General features: G+C 35.9%; 1 protein-coding gene across 2 annotated transcripts in view; it reads left to right on the top strand.

Annotated features, from left to right (window-relative positions):
- Positions 1 to 996: 996 nt before the first annotated feature.
- Positions 997 to 27,536, top strand: part of LOC125653288 (uncharacterized) — a 49,233-nt gene continuing 22,693 nt past the window's right edge. Inside the window, exons 1-3 of one of the 2 annotated variants that reach the window (XM_056145125.1) lie at positions 997 to 1,142; positions 11,477 to 12,271; positions 20,831 to 21,359. In XM_056145125.1, the coding sequence (XP_056001100.1) occupies positions 20,870 to 21,359 (490 nt within the window). In that variant the 5' untranslated portion in view covers positions 997 to 1,142; positions 11,477 to 12,271; positions 20,831 to 20,869. Of the gene's footprint in view, positions 1,143 to 11,476; positions 12,272 to 20,830; positions 21,360 to 27,536 lie in introns of those variants that run through there. The other variant, XM_056145126.1, reaches the window with a different exon arrangement.

Genomic DNA, 27,536 nt, shown 5'->3' on the forward strand with positions numbered 1-27,536 from the left:
AATCATCCACCATTACAGCTGCATTAAAATATTACTTTCATCGATCGTTAATTCGTTATTACAATTGTTTATTTCAAAACGACGACGACATCAAACTTTTATTAGAAGGTCAGGCCTACGTCAAAAAATAAATACTCGGTCAATATTTGTTACTTTGTTGGAATGGCAAAACCATTATTAATTATAAACTATAATCCCTTCTAAAACAATTTTCATCCATGGTTTCTTTTATACAAATGCCCTTTTGTACTGTATATTAATGGTTTATAAGCGCACTATTTTTCCCCGCGTAAGGTAGACAGATAAGCACGACGTCTGAGCCACGGATTCAAAACAAATTCAATCAGCTGTTTCTACCATACTGGTGATCATCTCAAAATTAAGTGAAAAGAAGACGCATGAGATAAATAGAACATCTATAAAATTGCGTATTTTGATATATGGTTTATCCAACTCGTTGATATCATGGTGTATTTATTCGCTCGGCAAGCCTCGCGAATAAATACACCATAGCAACGAGTTGGATAAACCAAATATCAAAACACGCAATATAGATGTCCTCTATTTATCACCTCACACATTCCACAGTCTAAGTCTGCGTGACGTCACACATTCCACAAAAGTCTGAAGTCTGCAGAGTCTGTTCCAGGAGCCTAAGGGCAAAGGTCATAATCGACGGAACTATGAGTCCAAAAGATATTGCCAAAATGTTTCTTATTGATATGTGGTTCCACATAGAGGATATGATTTTGTTTTTGAAGAACCTTGCTTCTGTACGATTTTGCATAGTTTTTACTAAGACAAACACTTTAATTATGCCATTTATTAAATGATTAGGGAATTTACCTACACCAAATTCACAATGATAATTCTTGGTGATTGTCTTAAAACAGATTTAGTAAGATATTTGAAGAACTAATGTATAACAATAATTCAGCGAACATCAATATCGGACATCGCGGGACATATGTCCGGGACTACATTTACATCCACCCCGTTTTAGCTTGGGACTACTTTTACATCCACCCGTGCAAACTGACGACGGACCCGAGATGTCTTACGGATCAGAACATTGTAAAGCACACAGGGAGCTGACTTTTGATGGCAAAACGGTATACAGTTATCAAAGACGACACAATCAGGTAAATATATTTTTGAATGAATATAGATAAAGAGAAGGAAATGCAAAATTTTTACTTTCGGTTAGATCTCTCCGAAAAAAAACAACAACTCATACCCTAAAACTCAAGCAGCTCTTTATCACAGGGGTTCATGTAATCATAGTGAAGATTGTGTCAAAATTTGAAAAGACAAGTTCGTGATGAGCCCCTGTGGCAGGGGTCAAACTGGATCAAAAGAAGATGGGTGACTTTATCGAGTCGAGAACCCACAGAGGGGCAAATATCAAAGTTAAAATTGAAACTCTCCAGAAAAAGATAAAATTGCATTCTAGTTAAAACAATCAATTCATAGTTTCCAAAAATGCCTTTTCGATGTGCCCATTTCAAAGTTACAGTGAAAAAATCCTACTTAAAATCATCTATACACGGAAAACGCACAAAATAACAATAAATTTGATTTCTCCAAACAGATTTTCAATTGGAGTGGGCGAAGTCTCCATTGCGAACTAAGTAAAATATGTTGGTACATGTTAAGGTGTAATATGTTTTGTAAATGAAAGTATGGGGACTTGACCCACTCTATGAAAAAATCTTACTTCTTGAAGGTTTTTTGTGTATAACTTTTGACGTATTGTCAAGAAAATTTCTATGTTCACGACGGGTGACTTTAAATAGCTTGATATACGGAAATTTTTCAAGGGATGGATAGCCGAGGTGGTATAGCGGCAGTCTCACTGAAGTTTTGGACAAGCCCAGATTGCATATATGTGATTCGAATACCTATTTTTTCTTATTAATGAATATGCTTGCCATGATTATTAAGTTTATGCAGTCTCAATGACGATCACAAGTAATAGATTCCAACATACAGCTAGTGAATAATTGTAAACAAGTATGGGACCTCCTGTGAAGTATGGATGTTGTTTATGTAAACGACACGTTGAAAGAATGTCAAAGAGAACAATTTCAACAATGCTTAAGAAATTATTTGAAGAGATCATGACAAAAGCCAAATATGCAACCAACTGGTGCAGACTGTTTAAAAGGAACAATGAACTACAGCTCAGTATAAAAACAAAAGCAAATCATGTCTGTTTCTGTCCCATTTGAATTTGATGGGAAATTTAACAGCAAATGTGCATTCTGTAACTGTAAAACCGGCCTCAGAGTTGTACCGGAAGAGGCAAGCGCTGGTTCCTTGATCATATTCGGTATATTAGTATCAGTAGGTTGTAAATGCTGTTGAAAAACATTTGTTGTGGGGGGGGGATGAATCCAAGTCAAAGCTTTAATACTGCACCATACAGAAAACGCTATTCCACATTTGATTTACACCACAAAACATGTGAGGTTTCTCATTAACATCAGTTGATATGTCAATGGAAATGCGGAGCACGTATTGTTGGATGTTGCGAGCATATATGCAATGTCATTTGGTTCCTTAGGTACTCCAGGTATCAGTGTAATTATCTGTGTGGTAAAAACCGCTTAATGTCTGATATACATGATGCTGCCTGTGAAACAAATTTTGATGATAATTTTGATTAAATATCATTCTTTGAAGTATGATCTATATATTTGTTTTGAATTCTAAATATTTTGGACAGCGTTTTAGTACGGTACTGTATCTATTGTAACTACGGATATACCATTCATGTGGATTTTAAACTCCCGATTCGCGACTGGTGCCCAATCATGAATAGGCTTATTGTTCGCCAAGTTACTCTTAACACATTCCTCTTGATAAAAAACTTGCAAAAAAGACCTGATATGTGTGAGTGTGTGTGGTTGTGATAGACAGTTAAATAAAATCACGACCATTTGTTTTCTAAGTGATATAATGCATTGCACCTATGGAAATGCAAATAAAAAAGATAAGAGATTAGCAGATTGATGCTTAATACCGGCCTAGCTGTCAATCACCTAACCTGGGTATCGGTGTGCTTTCAGGCGTGAAGTGATTTCCCGTTTCACACCACTCTGCATTTACACTAAGGAAAGAATAGATTACTTTTGCACGAATTTTACATGCTTCCTTCCCAAGCATGTACTTTAAATTTCCTTCGTCTCAAATGAAATTGCACTGTCATTCGAGGACACAAAAAATGGCATCTCTCTCTCTCTCTCTCTCTCTCTCTCTCTCTCTCTCTCTCTCATTTTTACCTCACATGAGCTGAAAGTCTGATCGCTTTATGTCTGTCGTCTGCCCATCCGTCTGTCTGTCCGTATTCTTTTCATATTTTATATTCTCCAGAACCACTGAGCAAATTTCATTTAAATTTCGTATAAATCATCCTTGAGTGAAGGGGATTCAAGTTTGCACAAATGAAGGGCCTTCAAAGGGGAGATAATCGTAAAAATAAGGTGGGGGTAATTTAAAAATCTTCGCAAGGACCACTGGGCCAGAAAAGTTGATATTTATACAAAAGCTTCCTGACTTAGTGCAGGTTCAAGTTTGTTAACATAATGGTCCCCAGGGGTAGGATGGGGTCACAATAGAGGATCAAAGTTTTACATACAAATAAATTGGGAAAATCTTTTAAATCTTCTGAAGAATCACGTGGCTATAATTTTTTACATTTACATGAAAGCTTCCTGACATAGTCCAGATTCAAGTTTGTTAAAATCATACCCCCTGAGGGTAGGATGGGGCCACAATAAGGGATCAAAGTTTTACAGACAAATTTAGAGAGAAAATCTTTAAAAATCTTGTCAAGAACCATTGGGCCATAGATGTTTATATTTTCATGAAAGCTTCCTGACATAGTGCAGATTCAAGTTTGTAAAAATCATGGGGGTAGGTTGAGGCCATAATAGAGATAAAAGTTTTACATATATACAGACTGTGGACAAAAGTATTCGCACGATCGCGTCATTTTTCAAACGTGTTTATCGAGTAGCGTACATTGCGGGTTATATCTCTTTGCACATACATGAATTATCCTTTTACTGATGATTTATTTAAAACGTTGCAGGTCAGTTATATGACGTAATAATGTTTGTGTTCGTCTGCAACTCTGTTTATACATGCAAGGTAGTGATTAGAAAACGGGTTGTAAACATCGGAACTCGGTATAGGCTGCTAAGAAAACATTGCAGCATTAGTTCAGGGCTGAGAAAGTTCCGAAGAAGTTGGAAAATTATTAAGAGTTCCTATATCAAATGGGTATAGAGCTTGGAATAAGTTTCGAGAGCGAGGTGCAACAGAAAATAAACAAAGAAGTGGACGAAAGAAATTGGTGAGTGCACGTGCAGAACGAAGACTTGTTAGATAGACACAGTTGGATAGAAAAAGACCACTGTCGGACATTACAAAAATATAATGAAAATAACAATGCAGATATTTCAAAGAAAACTATTTGGTGATGTTTAAGACAGAAATGGATACTAAAGATGTGTTTGTATCAAGAAAATACGGTCCGAGTTCTCAGTCGTGTAAAACGTGTACAATGGTGTGCGGGTAAAATAAACTGGACCGTTTAAAATGAATTGAAAATGATAATTTCTTCTGACAAGTGCCAGATTGTCTTTGGAAAATACTGTCGAGTATGGAAAAGAAGTGATTTAAATCTTGACTGTCGGACTGTATTTTCCCCCGAAACTGGTAAAATATTTGGGGATGCATTACGTGTCATGGCGTTGGTACTCTTTGCAGAGTCAATACATATAGCAACATGAATAACTCTGAAAAACACGTAGATAACTTGTGGTCTGTATAGCAAAACTCTTTCAAGATGACAGTTATCTTTTTATGGATGACCATGCACCTGTTCATTGATCTTGTCTTTCAACCAATTACAAAACTGACAAACAAATTCCAGCACTGAAGTGGCCCACACAATCACCTGATTTATGCCCCGTAGAAAAAATATGGCTGGTAACTAAAAGAAAGCTTTAATGTCACATTTGTACATTAAATTCTGGTGATGAACTGTATCACACTATTCTGGAAATCTGGACTTCATTTACAGTAAATTATACAAAATCTCCACCCTTGCACCCTTCGACAACGAGTGTGCCAAGTTTAAAGGGCCCGAGGGTATATCACGAAAGTATTAAGGTACTTGAAATTCTTTTATTTATTTTTATTGATTATTGATAGAAACAAATTGTTTATTTACAATATGTTTGCATTTACAAGTTATTTGTCCTGTTCAGACACTCAAAAACATGTTTATTTACCGTCAAGCGTTTTTGATAAACAAAATGGCCGCCATCGCCCGTGCGAATACTTTTGTCCACAGTCTGTACATCATATATATATATATATATATATATATATATATATATACTTACACCATGTATAGAACATAGCTTTGTTTAGATTTTATCATAAATCACTAATGTGATATTGTGGAAATTATATTTCAGCAAGTCTAGATGACATTGCAGCACAGTCATGGTTTTATTTCCATATATTGTTATAGATAAGTTGAGTCAATTTTATTTCATAACAGAAAAATCTAGATATATTTCATAGCCTATAACTGGCTACATTGAATAAAGACAAGAAATGGGTTTCTATATATATGTTTATTTTATCATGTTAGTAGTGTAAATAACATACGGTATTCATCATAAACATTAAATTAGCAGTCTATGAAAAATCAATGATGACAAACTCACTGTAGACTAATTACTGTAATACATAACACATCATCATAGTTTCACAACATCACATTTTTCACAAAGAATTCATGAAAGAATAAATCCTCCTGTTTTCATCTTGAAATGCAGAATGACAAGGTGCCTGGTCCTTTAGTGAAAATCATCATGTAGTGGAAAAGGTACTTCACAAAGTCTGAAATAAATTTTAAATGGCTTAAGATTATATGAGGTCAAAAGATGACAACCTAGCAATTTCAGAAGAACCTACAATTTTGCGTTTCCTCGTTACCATTTTCCAACTAGACCAAACCAAAGACCTAATGATGTAATTTCCCCAACATTCATTCATTTATACACTAGATCTATCCTACCGTCAATAAATTAGAAAATATAGTTGAACATTCAATAGATTAACTTTCTAGATGAAATTGTTTTTGTACTGTGATGAACAGATCAATCAAAATTAATGTTTTTATTGACACGGAAGTATCTTCCATTAACTAGCTTGTGTGCATAATCACACGCTTTTATTCCACCCAGTCCAAAACTGGTAGCTCCTCAGTAATGACTCGGGGTATCTCCCTAGTATTGACTCTGGGTATCTCCCCAGTAATGATTCGGGGTATCTCACCAGTATATTACGATATACCGGTATAGGTAACTCGCATGTGCAAAGTTCATTTTATCTACACCCACCTACACATAGTGGATCAACCCTTTGTGTGGTGTAAACTGCTAAATAAACAAGACACCCCTAGGTCTATTGTTCCTATGCGACAGAGTATCAACATTCTTACAGGTAAAACAGCCCCAAGGCTGTTTGGATGCCAAGAGCTGAAATTCAAAATGGCGCAGCGATTGCTAAAAGTATGAAATGTCCGTGTCACAGTTCCCGCATTTCTGTTGCATTTTCCCCCTAAAAAATCGCAAAATGCGACAAATGCGATGGGCAGCTTGAGTCCTGCTGTGGTGCCTAAACGGCAGTCAAACGGTAACACCCCACGTTATTGTTGCAAGGTAACGATGTATGCGTTAGAATCATGTGATGACTTTAGATAATTGAATAATAATTAATGAGAAAATACACACATATTGTTCTCTCTTACCGTTGAAATCATGGAAAAGGAAAAGTAAAGAAAGTACATGAAAAATGAATAGTACTGGCGCGAATCAAAGAAATAATGATCTATATCTTTAATGAGTACATTTAGAAAATTACGTTGTAAGGCCTACTGTCATTATCTTATTAGATATATTAGAATTCTTTTAATCAGCTCAAACAGTGCGAAATTTGCGATAAACCGATATACAGTCAATGGATCGAATGAATATGAGTTACCATACCTATACTGGATTCCTATGCTACACAAAAACCCTTATAAATAAAGATACATTGCTGGATCCAGTAAGTGCTCTACCAAGCCCCTATCTTTGGTCCTCAGCTGTGAAGGAGAAACTTCAAACAAAATTGGAAAACGGAAATATTCATATCTTAGTGATCAGTCATTCAAAACCTTACTTTGTTAAACACCACTCTGATTCCACGCACAAGTACTCTGAAGTTGAAATAAAAAATATGCTAGAGTTCCTCATTGACAATATCTCCGTGGTCTTTGGTGCTCTGGAGCCCGTTTTACAAAACAACTTACGACAAAGTCGCATGTCTTAAATTCTATTACACAGTTATTACTTTGAATGAATGAAGTAAAACTTTTCTAAGTCTTAATTTTCAATATTTTTGTTTAAAAAAATTTGCATTGGGAGTGAATGATCTTACAATAAACTGGTAAATTCCAGTATGTAAAGTTGGTCGTAAGTCGTAAGTTCTTTTGTAAAACGCACCCCCAGGTCTTCCAACAGTCTGTTGGAATTCCCATGGGCACAGATTGTGCTCCTTTGTTAGCTGACCCGTTTTTATATTCATATGAAGCAGAATTTATTCAAAAACTTCTACGTGAGAAGAAAAAATCTCTCGCTGTGACTTTCAATTTGACATTTCGATATATTGATGACGTTTTGTCTATTAACAATAATAACTTTCATTCATATGTCGATTTGATATATCCCTTTGAGCTCGTCCACTTTTGCTTCATACTTAGATATTTTATTAAAAAATAGACAATAACGGCGAACTGACAGCTCAACTGTATGACAGGCGGAATGGTTTCAGCTTCTTCATCGTCGTCTTCCCAAGTTTGTGTGGCGGTATTCCATATTCGCCTGCGTATGGTGTTTGTTTCTCTCAACTGATTCCATACGCAAGAGCTTGTTCTGCGTATAGTCAGTTTTTAAATCGAGGCAGGCTACTGACAAACACGTTGATGATACAAGGGTTTTAACAGTCTCGATAAAAGTCAGTATTTCGCAAATTCTGTGGTGGTCAAGGTTAGGGTTAGTTCGTCGATGCAACCTATCATTGGGTCAAATGCTGTCTGACATGTTTCATACTGATTGTTAGGCCGTTCTTGGCACACTGGTTTTGGCTGCGGATAGCTCCGTTTGCCTGATCAGGATATAGGGCTCACGACGGGTGTTACCGGTCAACAGGGGATGTTTACTCCTCCTAGGCACCTGATACCACCTCTGTTGGGTCCCGGGGTCCGTGTTTGCCCAACTATCTATTTTGTATTGCTTGTAGGAGTTATGAAATTGATCTTTACCTTTCATGGATTTACCATTTCGTTTTAACTTCCGCTTCCTTACATAGTGTGTTCATAAAAACTTTACTCAGGCCAATATTATAATCTGTTGGATTTCCGCTATTAGCCTAACCCGACCGACCCTAAATTATAACCCTGCGACCCTTGATTATATTTTGCTGGATGTTTCCGGAAAGAATATATATATTCCCGGTTCTTAGTTTTCTTTTTAGTTAAACATTGAAATGAAGTCATTCAAACGCTTTAATGATGTACAAAATTTTATGCTATTGTTTGTAACTAACAGCATACCGTAGATACTCACCTAAATGTGAAGTTTTTGGGAGTTAAATTTTGGTCCGAAACTCTATGTCCGATTTATAGAAGTGTCCTAAGAAGATTATTATTTTTCTGAATGGCGTAATGTATAGCCTATATTTTTTAAACAATAAAAACATGAATAAACTATTAAACAAAATAGTAACTGTTTAATTTGATGAGAATAAAAAGTGAAATATCGATGTCATATCGCAAAACATTATTGGAACACAGATAAATACATAAGAGTATTGATAAGACATTGAATTGTTGGGAAAAAGTATCAAATATCGGCACATTTCTCAAAATATTATTTGAAACACAGGTAAAAACATTACAGCATTGATTTGAAATTGTCAACTGATTCTTGAAAAAAGTTAGACTGACTTATAAATGGGTCGAGAATGGCAATTAATTTCCTGCAAAATAACCTAAACTTTGCTAAGTGTCAATTGTTTCCATAAAAGACTTTCTTTTGTTAAAATTGCCAACTCCTTTGGTGTTTTTAGACGGCGGCTATTTATAGCGACTGTCTTATGCTATCGCTTCAGTGGGCTTTACTGTTTATACACGGGGACCATAGTTGTATATAGAGGTCATGATGCAGACATTGTATAGTGTGCTTGAATGTCCAGTCTGTCAAGTTTTACATTTGCTAATGCACTTCCTTATATGACAGTACTAATGAAATCGATGTTCAATTTCGTGTAACATGAATTTGGTCACGTTATCAGTTTGTTCTTGCGTATGCAATACAATCACCGCTTCAAAAGTCAGTTCTTGTACTTTCCTGTCGACCGGTCACACCCGCCGTGAGCCCTATATCCTGACCAGGTAAACGGAGTTATCCACAGTCAAAATCAGTGTGCCAAGAACGGCTTAACAATCGGTATGAAACACGTCAGACAGCATTTGACCCAATGCATGCTGCGTTATCAACAAGAGTGGAAAGAACTAATTTTTAACATGAAAGTTAGTGCAAGAGGATATACTAAATCAAATATGTTAAATTAGACTAACATATGTACATGGATTTACATTTAGGCATTGTAGTGATCGTTTGTTATACATGTAAGTATAAATCTAAAGCCTCGGTTGACAATGATTTTCTCGGGGTGAGAAATTTCACCTCAACTACATGCAATATTTATATATTGCTATTTTTTGAATTTTATAAACGGTTCTTTATATGAAAATGGTAATAACCTTAGCAAAAAAAAAAAAAAATAAAAAAAAAAACAAACAAAAAAACAATAGGATTCGCAACTTGTGTAAGAGGTCTAATATGAAAAAAAGTAACAGAAGTGACTTGCTATAAACATATAATATTTACAACACGTAAATGTATATAAGCTCAATGAGAATCCCGAGCTAGGCACTTAAAAGTTACAAAAGTAATTCTCAAACGGTAATGTTCAAACCGCTCTGTTATACGCAACTAAGCTTGACTGGTCCCTTAACAAAGAAATTGCGGAATAGGCAGTGTAAACTCATATGCGAACTATGTACGACGTACATTATGTACATCTATTTGGTATCACCATATTCCAGACATAGAGAGGGTATCGGTTTCCATGATTTTTAATAAAAATCTTCACTAATATTGTGGTATGAAAATGATAAGCGAGTTTATGTCCAATTCTGACAGAAGGTCTGAGAATCTTTTCGTCTCTTTGGGTTTGATCTCCTCTGGTTGACATTTGAAATCTAAACCCGAATTTTCATACTTCGTGGTGACGGTATCAACCAATTCAAATTTAAATCAAAACCAGGATTTGCCTTCTCTGTGTTGATAATATCATCTATGACACTGTCTGTATCTCTATGAGAATCTGATCCACTTCTTCTGAAAGTGTTCCGTGTTAAGATATTTCTTCACCACTTTCCATCACTACTGTTACATTGAACTTAGAACTTCTTTAAATGAATGGAATAAAATATTACAGTCAAAAGAAAAAACAACCCTTTCCCCCTTTAAAGTGTCCACTTATTAGAAAATTATTGAAAATACGGATGTATATTGAATTGCTGTTATAAAATTTAGAAATTCATTTCAAATTAAAGATTATCTCCCTCATGCATATTTCTTATCCGTAGATGAATTTGACTCCACTTTTTTGGCACACTGTTTTTCCCTATAATAACTCTTAAACTTCATTGTTATTTCGGATCTCAAACATTTCGGTTGAGCATCACTGAAGAGACATTATTTGTCGAAATGCGCATCTGGTGCATCAAAATTGGTACAATATAAGTTTTACATTAGACAGAGTCCAGTAGAAAAATCATTCATGCCTTATAAGTTCCTATTGTGATATTATTGGACTAGCTCTTCCAGGTATGTTTTGGACATTTAAATGGCAATGTTTTAAGTAAGATATATGCCTCATACAATTCTATATGTAAAATCACCAGACGGTCCTCAAACAGTCTGATAATTTTACATACAGAACAGTATTCGGCATATATCCATTACTTATTGGCTGGAAGATAAAGTGGGCGTGGTAAAAAAAACAACAGGTGAATAATTTACTTCAGGATCAAAATCCAGAAATAAAAGTAAAAGTAGAACCCAAACTACCAGAATAGTGTGCCGTTTAACATAATAAATCATGAACTTAAAAAAAAACGAGGTCCCACAGTAAATATGACTATGCTATGAAATGATAATTCAGATCTTGATATGTGATTATCCACAGTTGCCTTTGGATCTTTCAGAAAACACGTACATTGTGTATTGATTGATGAAAATCAAATGTTTTGTTTGTTTGTTTGTTTTTACATTTTCAGAATGTCTCAGAATAAGACAAGATCTCCAGGAGAGAGACCCGGAGTAATTTGGTCATCACTGCTTGGCTGACACGAAATGTTGATCTAGCATGTAACCCAGAATCTTGGAAGTATAGAGTTTTGTGTAGAGATCATATTGTGAGAATGGCCCAAAGTAAACCAATTCACCCAGAAGACAGAAGCAGATTCTTACGACTGGGCTTGGTCATCCTCGAGGAACTGACACCAATGTTGCAAGATATACTTCAAAATGAGATCCCGCCAAATCAAATACTTAATCGTGTTAAACAACAGAAGTTACAACAACAGAAGTCACAACAGAAGTCACTTTACCAAAGGCTTACAGCGGAACAAACAGCATTGGTTCAGAATGCTCAGACTGATGGGTACACAAAATTCGATATTACTCTTACGTGCACACTATTGCGCAATCTCAGTTGTCTAAACGTCACAGCCCCAACACAAGGATGGGAAAAATCACAAATGCCAGGGAATGGGGGACTACTCTTGGTGATGACATTAAAAGAATCCGTATCATAAGAAACAGAGTATGGGGACATATTGCTGAGCCATCAGTGTCAGACACAGAGTTCAAGGAACACTGGTCCAATATTTCAGGGATTTGCCAAAGAATGCAGACCTTCCTTGGCAAGAACTACGTCCAACGCCTGCAGAATGCTGAAGAAGGTGCTATTGACATAAAGATGGAAAACGAATACCTCGAGAAAATTGAAAATCTCTGCACTGCTGAGAAAAGTACGAGAGAACTATTACAAGAGGTCATCCAATCTAGAGGTAAATAATGCACAGAAAGATCCATACACGTTTGATTGTCAAAAACTACTTGATGTATATTTGTTTTGTCAGATCTTAATCAACACTAACAAAACTAATAACCAACAATGAATACAGTCTCATTTTTACTGCTGTGTAATTCTCACCATATTCATTATTGACCAAACCTATGAATTAAAATTACATGAATTTAAACCTAGCCAAAACATTGAAAATAGATTGAACGTAAAATTATGATTTTAACACTGAAAATAATTAGGATCAAATTTAAAGCGGGATACATTATTAGCTCACCTGAGCCGAAGGCTAAGTGAGTTTTTCTGATCAAAATTTGTCCGTTGTCTGTTGGCGTTGTAAACTTTTCCCATTTTCATCATCTTTTCCAGAAACACTGAGTCAATTTTAACCAAACTTGGCACAAAGCATCCTTGGGTGAAGGGCTTTCAAGTACATGTATGTTCAAATGAAGGGCCATTCCCCCTTCAAAGAGGAGATAATCACAAAAAAGCAAAAATAGGGTGGGACATTTAAAAATCTTCTCAAAAACCACTGTGCCAGAAGAGCTGAGATTTACATGAAAGCTTCCTGACGTAGTGCAGATTCAAGTTTGTCCAAATCATGGCCCCTTGGGGTAGGTTAGGGCCACAATAGGGTATCAAAATTTTACATGTGAATAAAAAATGAAAATATTTGAAAATCTTCTCAAGAACCACTGGGTCAGAAGAGCTGATATTTACATGAAAGCTTTTTGACATAGTGCAGATTCAAATTTGTTCAAATCATGGCCCCCGGGGGTAGGTTGGGGCAACAATAGGGGATCTAAGTTTAACATGGGAAAAAATGAAAAAAAATCCTTAAAAATATTTTTCTCAAGAACCACTGGGCCAGGAGAGCTGAGATTTACATGAAAGCTTCCTGATGTAGTGCAGATTCAAGTTTGTCCAAATCATGGCCCCTTGGGGGTAGGTTAGGGCCACAATAGGGTATCAAAATTTTACATGTGAATAAAAAATGAAAATATTTGAAAATCTTCTCAAGAACCACTGGGTCAGAAGAGCTGAGATTTACATGAAAGCTTTTTAACATAGTGCAGATTCAAATTTGTTCAAATCATGGCCCCCGGGGGTAGGTTGGGGCAACAATAGGGGATCTAAGTTTAACATGGGAAAAAATGAAAAAAAATCCTTAAAAATATTTTTCTCAAGAACCACTGGGCCAGAAGAGCTGAGATTTACATGAACGCTTCCTGACATAGTGCAGATTTAAGTTTGGTAAAATCATGGCCCCCGGGGATAGATTGGAGACATAATAGGGGATCAAAGTTTTACATGCAATATATAGGGACCATCTTTAAAAAAAAACTTCTTCTCAAGAACCACAGGGCCAGAAGAGCTGAGATTTACATGAAAGCTTCTTGATATAGTGCAGATTCAAGTTTATTCAAATTATGGCCGCGGGGATAGGATGGGACAACAATAAGGGATCGCATTTTACATAGGAATAAATAGAAAAAAATCTTTAAAAAACTATTGCTTGGTTAAAATGTGAGAAGTTTTGAATGAGAGAAAAATGGAGGAGCGTTCAGTTATTAATTTAGTTAACCTTATACTTATACATATACATGTAGTGAAGAAAGAGCAACGAGCGCTGATACATGTACGGAAATGAGGCAGTTTCAGTTGATAAATACCTCACCCCCATCCGAATTGTCATTTCAACATTTTCAAGTTTGGGCAAAAGCACAATTCATTATTGTTTATTTTTTCTCACTTGACAAGAATTCTATATCAGTTCATTATTTTTCATAACCCCCTCTCTCTTACTTAAATAAAAACGATGCTACATTTCAATGCACATGCTTTCGTGTCCAAATGTTAAGATAATTTGACAAGTACGTGTTTCTGATTATTTTACGTCTATATTTATGAAAGACAATGTCAATAAAGGTATTTAATCCTTTCCCTAAATTTGAAACGTTTGAATCTCTAATATAAAGATGAAATATTTCTCGTACATTTCTGCCCCACATATCATATATGTATAGTTCAGTACAATAAACAGTTTTATTCGCTTCAAAAATATACAAATATTGCACAATCTAAATGTAAATTCATGGTCACATTATTTATTTTGTACGTACATACATTAATTCTTGGATTATTTCCTCAGGTTGATATACGATATATAGATGTATTAGCAGGAAAGTGAATTACGCAAAATCTTCGTGGGAATAAACCTTTTATACTATTTAGAAGCGTCAGGTGTCAACACGAGATACCTGTTCTACCTGTTTTTTAATTGCGTGTTAAATCAACTCCAAACGACATTGCACGTGCCACAGGGTTTTGACACAATATGAGCAAATTGGTATACATAGTATGGTAGTGAGAAGGGTGCTAACGACAACCGAGAATTAATGGCTGCTTTGTTAGCTCCCTTCTCACTATTATACTATATATACCATGCAATTAGCTAATATTGTGTCAAAACCCTGTGACATATACACCTGTAGATCCTTGGCGTTAATTACTATATACTATCTTTATTTCACATGCATCGTTTATACTCTTGTGTTAAGAAATTAGATAATATGCATCTTAAGTCAAAATATACAATTGTATGTAGTGTACCGAGATGACGCATCAATATTCATGAATTATGAAAACGACAAGAATTCTACATAATATAGAATATATGTTTATATTTTTCATGTATACATGTATCTGTTTATGTAATACTGTAAACAATGTACATATGACATTTTCTTTTGCTTGTGCATAATTGCTATGTGCATTGATGCGAGATTTACTAACATTATATGCGCCCGTCGAAGACAGGTTGTATTATGGTATGGCATCGTCCGTCAGGCTGTCCGTCTGTCTCTGTCCAGACCGAACTGTAAGCTCCAAGATTTTACAACTTGGTACATTTGATCACCATGATGAGAGGAAGATGTCTATTGTTTTTGAAGGTCAAAGGTCAAGATCGTTGTATCACTTGGTAGGAAATCCTAGTAGGAAACCCTTGTGGGCACGATACAAACCCAACCGTAAGCTCCAGGATATTACACTTATTGATTGATTGATTGTATCTTGCTTAACGACTCGCTCGAGAATTTTTTGTCCATATGGATACCTCACCAAGACCAGTGAAGGACTTCAAATTTAGGCCTTTGCTCGGAACTGTCACTACCTGTTTTACCGACTTAGGTCTGTAGCGGCCGGGATTTGAACCCCAGCCTTCCGCGTGCGGGGCGAACGCTCTGGCCTCTCGGCTACCACGGCGGTTCAGGGTATTACAACTTCGTACATTTGATCACAATGATGAGAGGAAGATGGTTATTATTTTTCTAGCTTATAGGTGAAAGGTCAAGGTTGCAGTATCACTTAGTTGGAAAACTTTGTAGACAGGATAAAAACCAAACCGTAAGCTCCACGATAGAGAAATGTGGTACATTTGATCACCATGATGAGAGGAAGATGCCTATTTCTTTTCAAGGTCAAAGGTCAACGTCACTTGTTAGGAAAACCTTGTAGGCAGTATACACATCGAACTGTTGGGGCTATGACCGTCAAACTTTGTACACATACACCTTATGCCAAGTTGAGGATGCCTATTGTTTCTTAATGTCAAAGGTCAAGGTCATAGTAGCAGGATGCAGACCAATTCGTTGGGGGCAAGGACCATTAAACTTGGTACACATACATCTTATGCCAAGTGAAAATATTACATAGAGAGTACATGATTTGTCTTGTTTTTTCAATGCAAAGAAAGTATGCCATACCCTAATGATTGCTGATACTACTTGAAGGCAAGTTCTACAAATCATGGTATAAGAAAACGCCCTATATTTAGCTTTTCCCGGGCGTATTGTGTACCCTGGGGGTACTCTTGTTATGAGAAATATACATCCAGTACTTCCACAAAAATGAACAAAAAGATGTATTCATATGAATGCTGGACAACTCGACCCCTAGACAACTCGCTCTCAAGACAACTCGCCTCCTCTGAGGACAAATCGCCCCCTCTCAGGACAACTCGCATTCTCTCAGGGAAAGGCGCCCCTTCTCTTGAGACAACTTGCCCTCAATATTATATATAAATATATTAAATAAATATATTATCACATTTTATTTTTATTTTGTGTGTGTAATTGTACAAAAATTTACACTTTTAACCCTATTTGCCTATTTTCTTTTTATTTCATACTTTAACACGAATGGTAAATTTTGATAGAATTATACACAGATTTAATTATTGCATTTCAGAAAAAAAAGATTTTTTATAATCAGTTTGCAAGGAAAATCATAATTACTGACCGTTGAATGTGTGTGGTTTTTTTTTTATCGATATAGTATACATAAGTGTAAATATGAAGCATGAATATCCTGATACATGTAGTTATCTTTTAATGCGTTTCTCAACTAATTCCCGTTGAAAAATCATAAAATTACCATTTTAGAAATTTTATAACGGCTTTGCTTTACTGATTCTTTTTACGCGCCGATTTCAAAGTATAAAGTACTCTGATGATGAGTACCTTAACGTTTGAAGTAAATTTATAACAGGTGGGGGAAAATCAAACAATTAGATTTAATAACAGACGCAGATTATTGATAATTATACTACGTCAGCTGTAGACCAAGCTAATACTCTCCCTACCAAACGCTAACTTGTTTCCGCTGAAATTTTATGTTTTACATGTACATAAAAGTGATAATGAATTTACTGAACCCAAACACTGGATTTTTACTAAAATCTTCGTCTTGCATAACAAGACTCGAAGGTCGGTGTTTATGTGAACATGTCTTATTGTCTGTGATGTATATACTATTTATAAGAAATTTATTAATTATACCCCCCGCAACAAGTTGTGGGGGTGTATACTGGAATCGGGTTGTCCGTCTGTCTGTCCGTCCGTCCGTCCGTCCGTCCGTCTGTAGACGCAATGGTTTCCGGGCTCTAAAGCATGATCCTTTCCACCTACAGTCACCATATCATACATATGGACTACCCATGGGATGAAGATGTTCCCTATCGATTTTGGGGTCAAAAGGTCAAAGGTCAAGCGCACTGGACATCGAAGTAGCAATATGGTTTCCGGGCTCTAAAGCGTTATCCTTTCCACCTACAGTCACCATATCATACATATGGACTACCCATGGGATGTAAGATGTTCCCTATCGATTTTGGGGTCAAAAGGTCAAAGGTCAAGCGCACTGGACATTGAAGTAGTAATATGGTTTCCGGCTCTAAAGCGTTATCCTTTCCACCTACAATCACCATATCATACATATAGACTACCTATGGGATGAAGATGTTCCCTATCGATTTTGGGGTCAAAAGGTCAAAGGTCAGGTGCACTGGACATCGAAGTAGCAATATGGTTTCCATTTAAATTCTTTAATGGCTTTTTTCATCGCATGGAGATGCTGTGTTCCTAGATACCCTTTGGATCATAATACTGAAGTTTTACCTATTACCAACACCCTTTTGGAGATTGGGGTAAGCGGGGGGTATTCTTAGTGAGCATTGCTCACAGGACCTCTTGTTCTATATAAACTAGTTTTTATTTTTGGATTTATCTCACATTTATTAAACAGTATGTAAAATTGACAATAAGACAATTTCGTCATTCATTTTCATACTGAAATTGAAAGGAAACTAAATCCATTCACTGTGTAAATCATGTTGCTTCACTGCAGTAATTGGTGGTCTAATCATACTTGGACAATATTTCATTCTTTTTTAAATATAATTCTTATCAAGGTTACATACTGTAAATTTTGCCGATGTTGCCGATTTTACGATTTTTGAACTTTGCTTTCAACTATTGCTACATATTGCCAAATACCACTAGGGATTGAGAATTAATTCACACTATTTGTTTTATTGAAGTATCTAATTTTTTCCACCATTGTCGCACTTTTTGGACCTTTAGTGAATTTTTGTATATATATATTCACTTTCTTGAAATAAGTCGTGTTTATTTACCATAGCAACATAATACAGGACTGTATAAACAAAAGTACTATGACGTCACAGTGATTATTACAATTGAAAATATGATAATTCGTTCTGGCAAAAAGAAAAAAACCTCACAAGGACGTATTCTAACCCAAAGTCTCACGAAAAAATAATGGAGTATAAACATGTGGTAAATATATATTTACTCTTCAACACTCTTACGATCATTGATACAACAGAGTCATTTCTTTGCAATTTATATATTTCCCAAAATTTCAAGATATTTTAACAATCAAATCTACCTTAAATTTTGTAATATTTGTAATGAAATCCTGTTTGTAAGTTTCATGTTATCTTCTATATGGAGATCCAGGTTAGAGTAGGTCCTCAGTATCCTTGATGGTTGTAAAAAGTGATAAATGGGGCGTCCATGCCATGCATCGGATGAGACAGAAAAACAAGGTCCCTTGTCACAGCAGGTGTGGCATCATAAAGATTCCTTCCACCTCAATGGTCATAAGTGCCCAGCATGTCTAAATTTTGCAGCCCATCAACGGTAATGGTGACTTTTCCATATGAATGAAAAGCTCTGAAGAGGATGTTAAAAAATATATATGCAGTAAAACTCGAATACAGTGAACACTGATACAGCAAAATCATGGCTATAGAGAAGTGAAATCGATTTTTCTGGCAATTTCTTGGTATATTCTATATGAAAATCTGCGTGTATAACGAACACGGATACAGCGAATATACGGATGTAATGAAGTAAATTTCTATTCCCCTTGGATTAAAAATGATTGGAATGTATGTAAAACATATACGGTACCAATTTTGATGCACAAGATGCGCATTTCGACAAATAATATCTCTTCAGTGATGCTGAAGCCCAAATTGTGGAAATTGGAAATGACAAAAAACTTGTAAGAGGTAAAAGGAAACCTTGACTTGACTTATTCCTGTTGACTCCCGGTGGAGCATAGGGCAGCAACAACACCATACCGACGGACTCTGTTCTGGGCTGTTCTCTTCAGCTGAGTCCACGTCATTCCGGCTCCCCTCACTTCATTCTCGACGGATCTTCTCCACGACTGTTTGGGCCGTCCAACAAAAGGAAAACCAGAGTGCCAAAAAAAAAAAAAAGGAACCAAATTCGTCCAAGGATCAGAACTATGCATGAGGGAGATATAATCCTTAATTTTGAAATGAATTTCTAAATTTCATCCCCGCAATTACATATACATCCGTATTTTCAAGCTGTATAAATCTCCTTTTATAACGAATTTCTTTTTCATCTTAAACTCGTGATTTTTAACAGTCGTTTTTCATTGCCATAAATGATCCACACTTTTTACGAAATTTCTGTGTGTATTTTTTCAAAAGAGGTTGTTAACGCAAAACAATATACTTACACATACGTTTAGCAAAGGTATTGTCAATATTGTTTACTATTCTCGTTAATAAAATTTGAAGTTATTTATTTTATTATACACTCCTTTATTTGTGTTAAGCAACAAGTTAATGACAGCTGCGATATACTTCTTGTATGGCACATAATTTTGTTGCCATGTTTCTTTCGACATGTTCATGTGACTTAATAGTCCATCAAGAGAATTATCAAATATAAATCAGTGTGTATATTTCTTGCATGAAAATATTTCTTCTCGAAAATAAATAGGCTTAATGTCTCTTAGAGACAATACAAACACGAGTATATCGAATGCTACTTTCTTATACAACTGATATACATGTAGAACAAGTCAGTGTTATAGCGAATTCGTTATATTTGAATTATGAATTTGTATAAGCGTATAGTGAATTACGTATATAGCGAATTTGTATAGAGTGTCTGCAGTCACATTCGCTATATCAGAGTTTCACTGTATAGTAAACCTTCAATTCATCTTCACAGGGGACAATTATTCATTATATCCTTGGAGAATAGAGGAAATGACCATGTGTTGTAGCTGATTGCAGTATTTGTGTTTTATTGTAGCCCCTATGTAGAAGTAACACTTTGTTGTAGCTGATTGCAGTATTGGTGTTCTGTTGTAGTTCCCTGTGTAGAAGTAACACTTTGTTGTAGCTGATTGTAGTATTTGTGTTTTATTGTAGCTCTCTGTGTAGAAGTAACACGTTGTTGTAGCTGATTGTAGTATTTGTGTTATATTGTAGCTCTCTGTGTAGAAGTAACACGTTGTAGCTGAGTGTAGTATTTGTGTGTTATTGTAACTCTCTGTGTAGAAGTAACACTTTATTGTAGCTGATTGTAGTATTTGTGTGTTATTGTAGCCCCCTATGTAGAAGTAACACTTTGTTTTAGCTGATTGTAGTATTTGTGTGTTATTTTAGCTCCCTATGTAGAAGTAACACGTTGTTGTAGCTGATTGTAATATTTGTGTTTTATTGTAGTTTGCTATGTAGAAGTAACACTTTGTTGTAGCTGATTGTAGTATTTGTGTTCTGTTGTAGTTTCCTATGTAGAAGTAACACTTTGTTGTAGCTGATTGTAATATTTGTGTTTTATTGTAGCTCTCCGTGTAGAAGTAACACTGTGTTGTAGCTGATTGTAGTATTTGTGTTATATTGTAGAAGAAGCTGTGAGGATTGAAGCCAGGGATCCACAAAAAGATGGAACATGTGGAAACGTTTACTGACAGAAGCATTTCTATTTTGAACTGTATGAAGAATAACATCACTGGAGGGACATCGGGCAAAGAAATAAAACTACTGTATAAATCAGTAAAGAAATATGTACGTGAGAGCAAGGATGATATTTCAAAATCAGCATTTCCCCAGTTTTTTGAAGAATTAGAACAGAAAATAAAAGAATATGCTCCTTTGAAAAAGAACACAATTGAAATTTTAACAAGGTTTTTCAACTTTCGTTTGAGGTTATGGAAGATTTATAGTGCTAAATTAAAGGTTTCACGTGGCAGCATACTGCTGAAGTTAACCTTTTCTACAGAGAGAGGTTATGACCTCTACAAAGAGGATCTGAAGAGAGGAGAGATTGGAAAACTCATTCTATCTGTGTTCCTCTACCCTCCATATCTGGCCAACTGTAATTTACAAGCTGAGGATTTGATGATTTATCTGAACGACAAGGAACTTAGAACAGGTATTAGTAAGTAATCATTATAACAGGAATAAATTAATAATTGCTATCACAGAAATCAATGAATAATCATTATTACAGAAATCAATGAATAATCATTATTACAGAAAGCCATGAATAATCATCATCACAAAAATCAACGAATAATCATTATTACAGAAATCAACGAATAATCATCACAGAAATCAATGAATAATCATTATTACAAAATTCAGATACTACTTCAGATACATGTAGTAGGGATTACGTATATTATTTATTGCAAGAAGAAATCTAGTAACGAAACCGTTCATGTGGGTGATAATCTCTGTATAACATTGAGTTTGCATGTAGACATGCACTCCACAGGCCACGTTTTTTGTTCGATTGATTTGATACTTCACAGGTAGCGTTGTTTTCAAGAGAAAAGGAACATTATTGATTTTGGGGTCTAAAGGTTAAGGTCACTACGGGACTTCACTGACCACAATATATGCTAAAATTATTTTATACTTCACATGTGACTTTGTTATTAAGGAAAGAATAATTATATTGGTTTTGGGGTCCAAAGGTCAAGGTCACTGCGGGATTTCATAGAGACAAAAACTTGCATTTACTGATTGCTTACATTGTAAGGGATGCCGGGCTCTGCAGAGCTCTTGTTGCAAATAACAATGGATAGTTACTATTTCAGAGGGTACTCAGTAGATATAATATTATGTCTCTTCAAAGATAAAACATATTGTTTTTGTCAGTTTTCCTATCATTATCAGATCACATGTGCTGAAAGCTCAAGTGAGCTTTTCTGATCACCTTTTCTTCGACGTCCATCTTTCTGTCCGTCCATAAATGTTTATCATTTTCGACTTCCAACAGTCACTTTGGCATGCTGATTTCAGCCAAACTTGCCATAAAGCATGATTGATTGAATAGAGAGGATTCAAGTTTGTTCAAATGAAGTGCTACACCCCTTTTCAAGTGGAGATAATCAAGAATTGGAAAACATTTTGTGACATTGTTTAAAATCTTCTCAATAACCACTGGTCCAATTTCAAACAGACGTGGTACAAATTCTCCTTGGTTAAAGGAGGTTTGAATTAAGTCTGGACAAATGAAGGATCATGCTCTCTCCAAAAGGGATAAGAATAAATAAATAACTGTTTATTCAGTACATACATATATGCCGTTCTTGGAACACTGATTTTGACTGCGGATAACTCCGTTTATCTGATCAGGATATAGGGCTCACGGCGGGTGTGACCGGTCAACAGGGGATGCTTACTCCTCCTAGGCACCTGATCCCACCTCTGGTTTGTCCAGGGGTCCGTGTTTGCCCAACTATCTATTTTGTATTGCTAATAGGAGTTATGAGATTGATCACTGTTCGTTATCTTCACCTTACATACAAACATACATGCATGAATACCAAGGATAACACATGAAAGCTCTAAAGCTTATTTCCAATGGAGTCCTTTGATGCACAGATGCTTGCGCCAGGGGGTCATTTATGGGGGAGGAAACCGGAGTACCCGGAGGAAACCCACGTGTCAGAGCGGGCAACCGCCATACTCTCTTACATACAACCACTGCCGATCACGGGGATCGAACTCGGGTCGCAGCGTTGAGAAAGCGAGAGTGCTACCTCTGCGGTATCCGGACACTGTTTGAAATTGGACCATATAATCTCGAAAATGCAAAAATAAAGTGGGGTCATTTAAAAAAAGAACCACGGCGATAGAAATGTTGAAACTTGCACGAAACCTTCCTGACATGTGTAGCTTCGAGTTTATTCAAATCATGGCCCACAGGTGAGCAATCAATTAAAATTTTACTTTGGAATATAGAATAAGTCTTCAAATATCTTCTCAAAAGCAAACCATTATTGCTCATATTAATTTGCAAATATTCCCAGGTAATACAGATTCACGTTTGCTCAAATCATGCATGGTCTAAAGAGGTAGGATTGGGCCACAGAAGGGGACGAAAGTTTTACATGGGAATATATGAGAACTATTTAGAATATTACAGCAGAGCCATGAATACTCATATTAATATGCAAGCATCCCCAGTTAGTGCAGATTGAAGTTTGTTCACATAATAACCTAAGGGCTAAGATGGGGCCACAATAAGGGATTATGGTGTTTGTTCACATAATAAACTGAGGGGTAAGATGGGGCCACAATAAGGGATTATGGTGTTTGTTCACATAATAAACTGAGGGGTAAGATGGGGCCACAATAAGGGATTATGGTGTTTTGTTCACATAATAAACTGAGGGGTAAGATGGGGCCACAATAAGGGATTTTGATGTTTGTTCACATAATAAACTGAGGGGTAAGATGGGGCCACAATAAGGGATTATGGTGTTTGTTCACATAATAAACTGAGGGATAAGATGGGGACACAATAAGGGATTATGGTGTTTGTTCACATAATAAACTGAGGGTTAAGATGGGGCCACAATAAGGGATTATGGTGTTTTACATGGGGATGTAATAGATCTTTGAAAATATTCTCAAGAACGGGGATCATGTTTACCCATATCAATATGCGACAGTTCCCAAGTAGTGCAGATTAAAGATTGTTCAAATTGAATTAAAGTTTAAATTTCAACCGTAACACGCTTTCCCAATATCGAAATGTATTGATGGCCTCAATATCGCAGGTATATAAAAATTTGCTTAGACCATGTGACACCGAATCACGTGATCAGTCTAAGTATAAAATAGAATAGCCCTGAACATGTATTTTTAGCCCATCGTATTTCAAAATTCCAAAATGTTCCATCCGTCCTAATAAAGGATGTTTTTCAATTGTGTAACGGGAACCAGTTTGACTATGGCCACAAAGTGTACCAAGTCTGTCCAAAGTATAAATAAAGGGTAAAATTACTTTAAACTATGTGGAGTTATGTGGAGTACTACTAAGGAATAATACTAAAGAACATACCCAGCTCACTAAATATGCAATGTACAATGACTGGTCCTGTTTTATTCAACCCAGGTTCTGAGATTTTCCAGATTATGATTAACACCTTGAAATAAGCAGACAGTTTGAACTTTTAACAGTCAATTATACCCCCCGCAACAAGTTGTGGGGGGGGGGTATACTGGAATCGGGTTGTCCGTCTGTCTGTCCGTCGGTCCGTTCGTCTGTAGACGCAATGGTTTCCGGGCTCTAAAGCATTATCCTTTCCACCTACCGTCACCATATCATATATATGGACTACCCATGGGATGAAGATGTTCCCTATCGATTTTGGGGGCAAAAGGTCAAAGGTCAAGCGCACTGGACATCGAAGTAGCAATATGGTTTCCGGACTCTAAAGCGTTATCCTTTTCACCTACAGTCACCATATCATACATATGAACTACCCATGGGATGAAGATGTTCCCTATCGATTTTGGGGTCAAAAGGTCAAAGGTCACGTGCACTGGACATCGAAGTAGCAATATGGTTCGGTTTGTCATGCCATTTGTTTTTTACACTCAGAAAAGAGGTAGTTTATACCTATTACCAACACCCTTTGGTAGATTGGGGTAAGCGGGGGGTATTCTTGGTGAGCATTGCTCACAGTACCTCTTGTTTATTATAGTATAATGCTGAATATTTTGTAGTTAATAATAAATAAGTCTCCAAAATAATATCAACATGTAAATGAAAAGAAATAAGAGGAAGAAAAATAAGTTAATAACTGAACAAATAATAACAAAGTACAGCAAAAATATAAGGGAACAAAAATGAGAGTGTGATAACCTATGAAAAATATATCAAAATAAATGGGAGTGAACTTCCATATACAACCTAGGAGATTCCATACAACATCCTAAAAATCATAGTGAACCTCTATGCAAGTAGACTGAAAATTTCCTAAGGCCCTATTTATTACACAGGGGACAAGGCAATTAATTTATCAAAAATAGCACTATAAAGGCCTATAAATACTAAAGGGAAATCTAATTCATCCTTGAACCAATGTAACTCTAGCGAGGGACTAAGTAATATTTAAAAGAATTTAGACCATTTCCTAAGCATGAAAAATAAGACTACACGAACAGTTCTGCATTCAACCTCAAGAAGAGAAAGAAAAGAGAGAGCTCGAACATGTGCGTCCTTTAGCCCAAGCAAGTGACTTGAAAATGCCGTTATCGCTGTTTATATACTATCTCTAACCAATGAAAATTACTCTACCTTACATGCTTTGAAAGAGGAAGGCAAATATCTAAAATGACTTCTGATATGTTTAAGGTATGAGGTTTAATACAATAAAAAATCAGGAAACAAATTAACTTCGGAATGATTGACAAAATGGAGGTAAATTCAAGAACGGAATTCGCGGGAAAAGGGCACATGTGTGGAACTAATAAAGTAAACAATTTACACCTAAATTGTGCTTTGCACAAAAGTAATGATCGACAAAAAGAATAGACGTAAGTAAAGGTACTAATTATTCAAAAGAAGAAGAAATTAAATGCTATTTATGAAAACAAAAACCATTACACTCTCATTTTTGCTCCCTTATATTTTTGTTTTCAAATTATTTAATTTGTCATTATTCATTTAGTTATTATTTTATTTTTCTATCTCTTATTTTTTTTATTATTTACATGTAGATATTATTTTGGAGACTTAAATGTTAGCTAGTTATGCAAATAAGAATAGGAACAATTGGGATGAGAATTTGCCTTTTCTTCTTATGGCGTATATATCTACAGTTCAAGAAAGTACTGGTTGTTCACCAAACTTGCTCATGTTTAGTCATGAAATTTCTAGTTCTATTGATCTTATGTTGGGAGCCCCCCAAGGTGCCCAAAATGCTACTCGCCTAGTTGAATGTGTGGAGTTGTTGAGAAATGTTCTGTCTGAAACTTGTGATTTTGTTAATGAAAATCTGAAACGAGCCGTTGAAAAACAAAAGAAGTATTATGATAGAGGTCTTTAACTTAGACAATTTTCACAAGATGATTATATTGTGGTGATGGGATCCTCGTACAGCAGGAGCTAAGTTAGGTTTAGGTTGGATAGGACAAAGTAATTAACAAACTAAGAGAAGTGACGTACAAAATACAGAAAACACCAGATAGTTCATGTATTGCAGTCCATTTAGACCATCTAGAACCCCATGAAAGTATTTCTCCACCACCTAGTTGGATACCAGTAGTTAATCTCCTTGAAGAATCCATTTTTGAAGAAATTACCCATAATGAGCACTTAAGTGAAGAGGAATCATATTTGGCTGATTTTATTCCAGAACCTCGTCCTGAATTCAAAAAGTCTAGAGTTGGCCGTCGAATTAAACAAAGGGATGTCTATTTTCCTTAAACCAATGAACCCCTTGCATATAGATATTTTTAAAATGACATAATGTCATTTTTGTATTGATGACACTTGATAAATATGTTTCCATTTTTTCTATTTTTGTGTTTCAATATTTTCCCAAAATTCTACACATCAGTGTAAATGTTTGAATATGTTGTAAATCTCCATTCCGAAATTCTTCCTATGACAAGCTACTCACAAACAAATTGATGGTACATGGGTTTCAACAGTCTCGATTGAAGTCAGTATTTCGCAAATTCTATGGTCTTTATGACGATATAGTTCGTCAATACAACCTATCATTGGGTCAAATACTGTCTGACATGTTTCATACAACTGTTAGACCGTTCTTGGCACACTGATTTTGACTATGGATAACTCCGTTTACCTGATCAGGATATAGGGCTCACGGCGGGTGTGACCGGTCGACAGGGGATGCTTACTCCTCCTAGGCACCTGATCCCACCTCTGATGTGTAATGGGGTCCGTGTTTGCCCAACTATCTATTTTGTATTGCTTATTGCTAATTTGACTTTGTAGGATGCATTCAATGAGACTTGTTTTATATTGATAATGAAACATCGTAGTTGATTTATTATGAGCTATCTAGAAGTCAAACAGTTCGAACAGTTATAGTCCCCTACACGAAGTCGAAGGAAACTTCAGGTTTGCGCTCCGTCCGTCCGTCCGTATGTCTGTCCGTCAGTTCAGTTTTCCGCACTTTTTTCTCTGTTCTTGCAGATGTTTATTTTATATTTGGTACATTGTTTTGCCATAAGAAGTTACTGATTAAGTTCGAATTCGGTCCTGATATGTTGATTATTTACTTAGTTACCTTGGACTTAGAAAAATAGTGTGAATTATCAGTTTTCCAGACTTGTT

Source organism: Ostrea edulis, chromosome 7, assembly GCF_947568905.1.
Source record: "Ostrea edulis chromosome 7, xbOstEdul1.1, whole genome shotgun sequence".
Classification (NCBI taxonomy): Eukaryota; Metazoa; Mollusca; class Bivalvia; order Ostreida; family Ostreidae; genus Ostrea; species Ostrea edulis.